We start from the raw sequence: 263 nt of genomic DNA, 5'->3' as shown, positions 1-263 counted from the left end.
CTGCGCCAAACAACAGGGCAAGATTTGGAAAGCCCAAAAGCCACAATAGCGTTGGATCAGCGGTCGTACAGGAGGGAGTCGGAAATATGACTCTTGGTCCTTCCGTTGACTTTTCCGAGGGTATTTTTTTTCCTCCTCTAATCTCTTCCCCTACAACCCGCTCAAATTATGCAGAACAATGCAAGTGCCATAGGAATGCTTGAGAAATTAGTATCGTTCATAGTTTTCCGTTTCATCGCAATAACCACTGAGCGGTCTGCAGG

The 263-nt window shown here is 46.4% G+C and overlaps 1 protein-coding gene across 1 annotated transcript in view; it reads left to right on the top strand.

Moving 5' to 3' along the window:
- The window catches only part of LOC104543431 (ATP-sensitive inward rectifier potassium channel 12-like), a 1,279-nt gene extending 1,189 nt beyond the window's left edge, over window positions 1-90 (top strand). The window contains 2 exon segments of the mRNA XM_010188042.1: window positions 9-26; window positions 28-90. Of these exon segments, the coding sequence (XP_010186344.1) occupies window positions 9-26; window positions 28-90 (81 nt within the window).
- The last annotated feature ends 173 nt before the right edge of the window (window positions 91-263 follow it).

This window comes from Mesitornis unicolor, unplaced genomic scaffold, assembly GCF_000695765.1.
Source record: "Mesitornis unicolor isolate BGI_N332 unplaced genomic scaffold, ASM69576v1 scaffold46437, whole genome shotgun sequence".
In the NCBI taxonomy this organism is placed as follows: domain Eukaryota; kingdom Metazoa; phylum Chordata; class Aves; order Mesitornithiformes; family Mesitornithidae; genus Mesitornis; species Mesitornis unicolor.
Note: the sequence above shows the minus strand (reverse complement) of the source record. Positions and strands in the feature narration are given on the sequence as shown.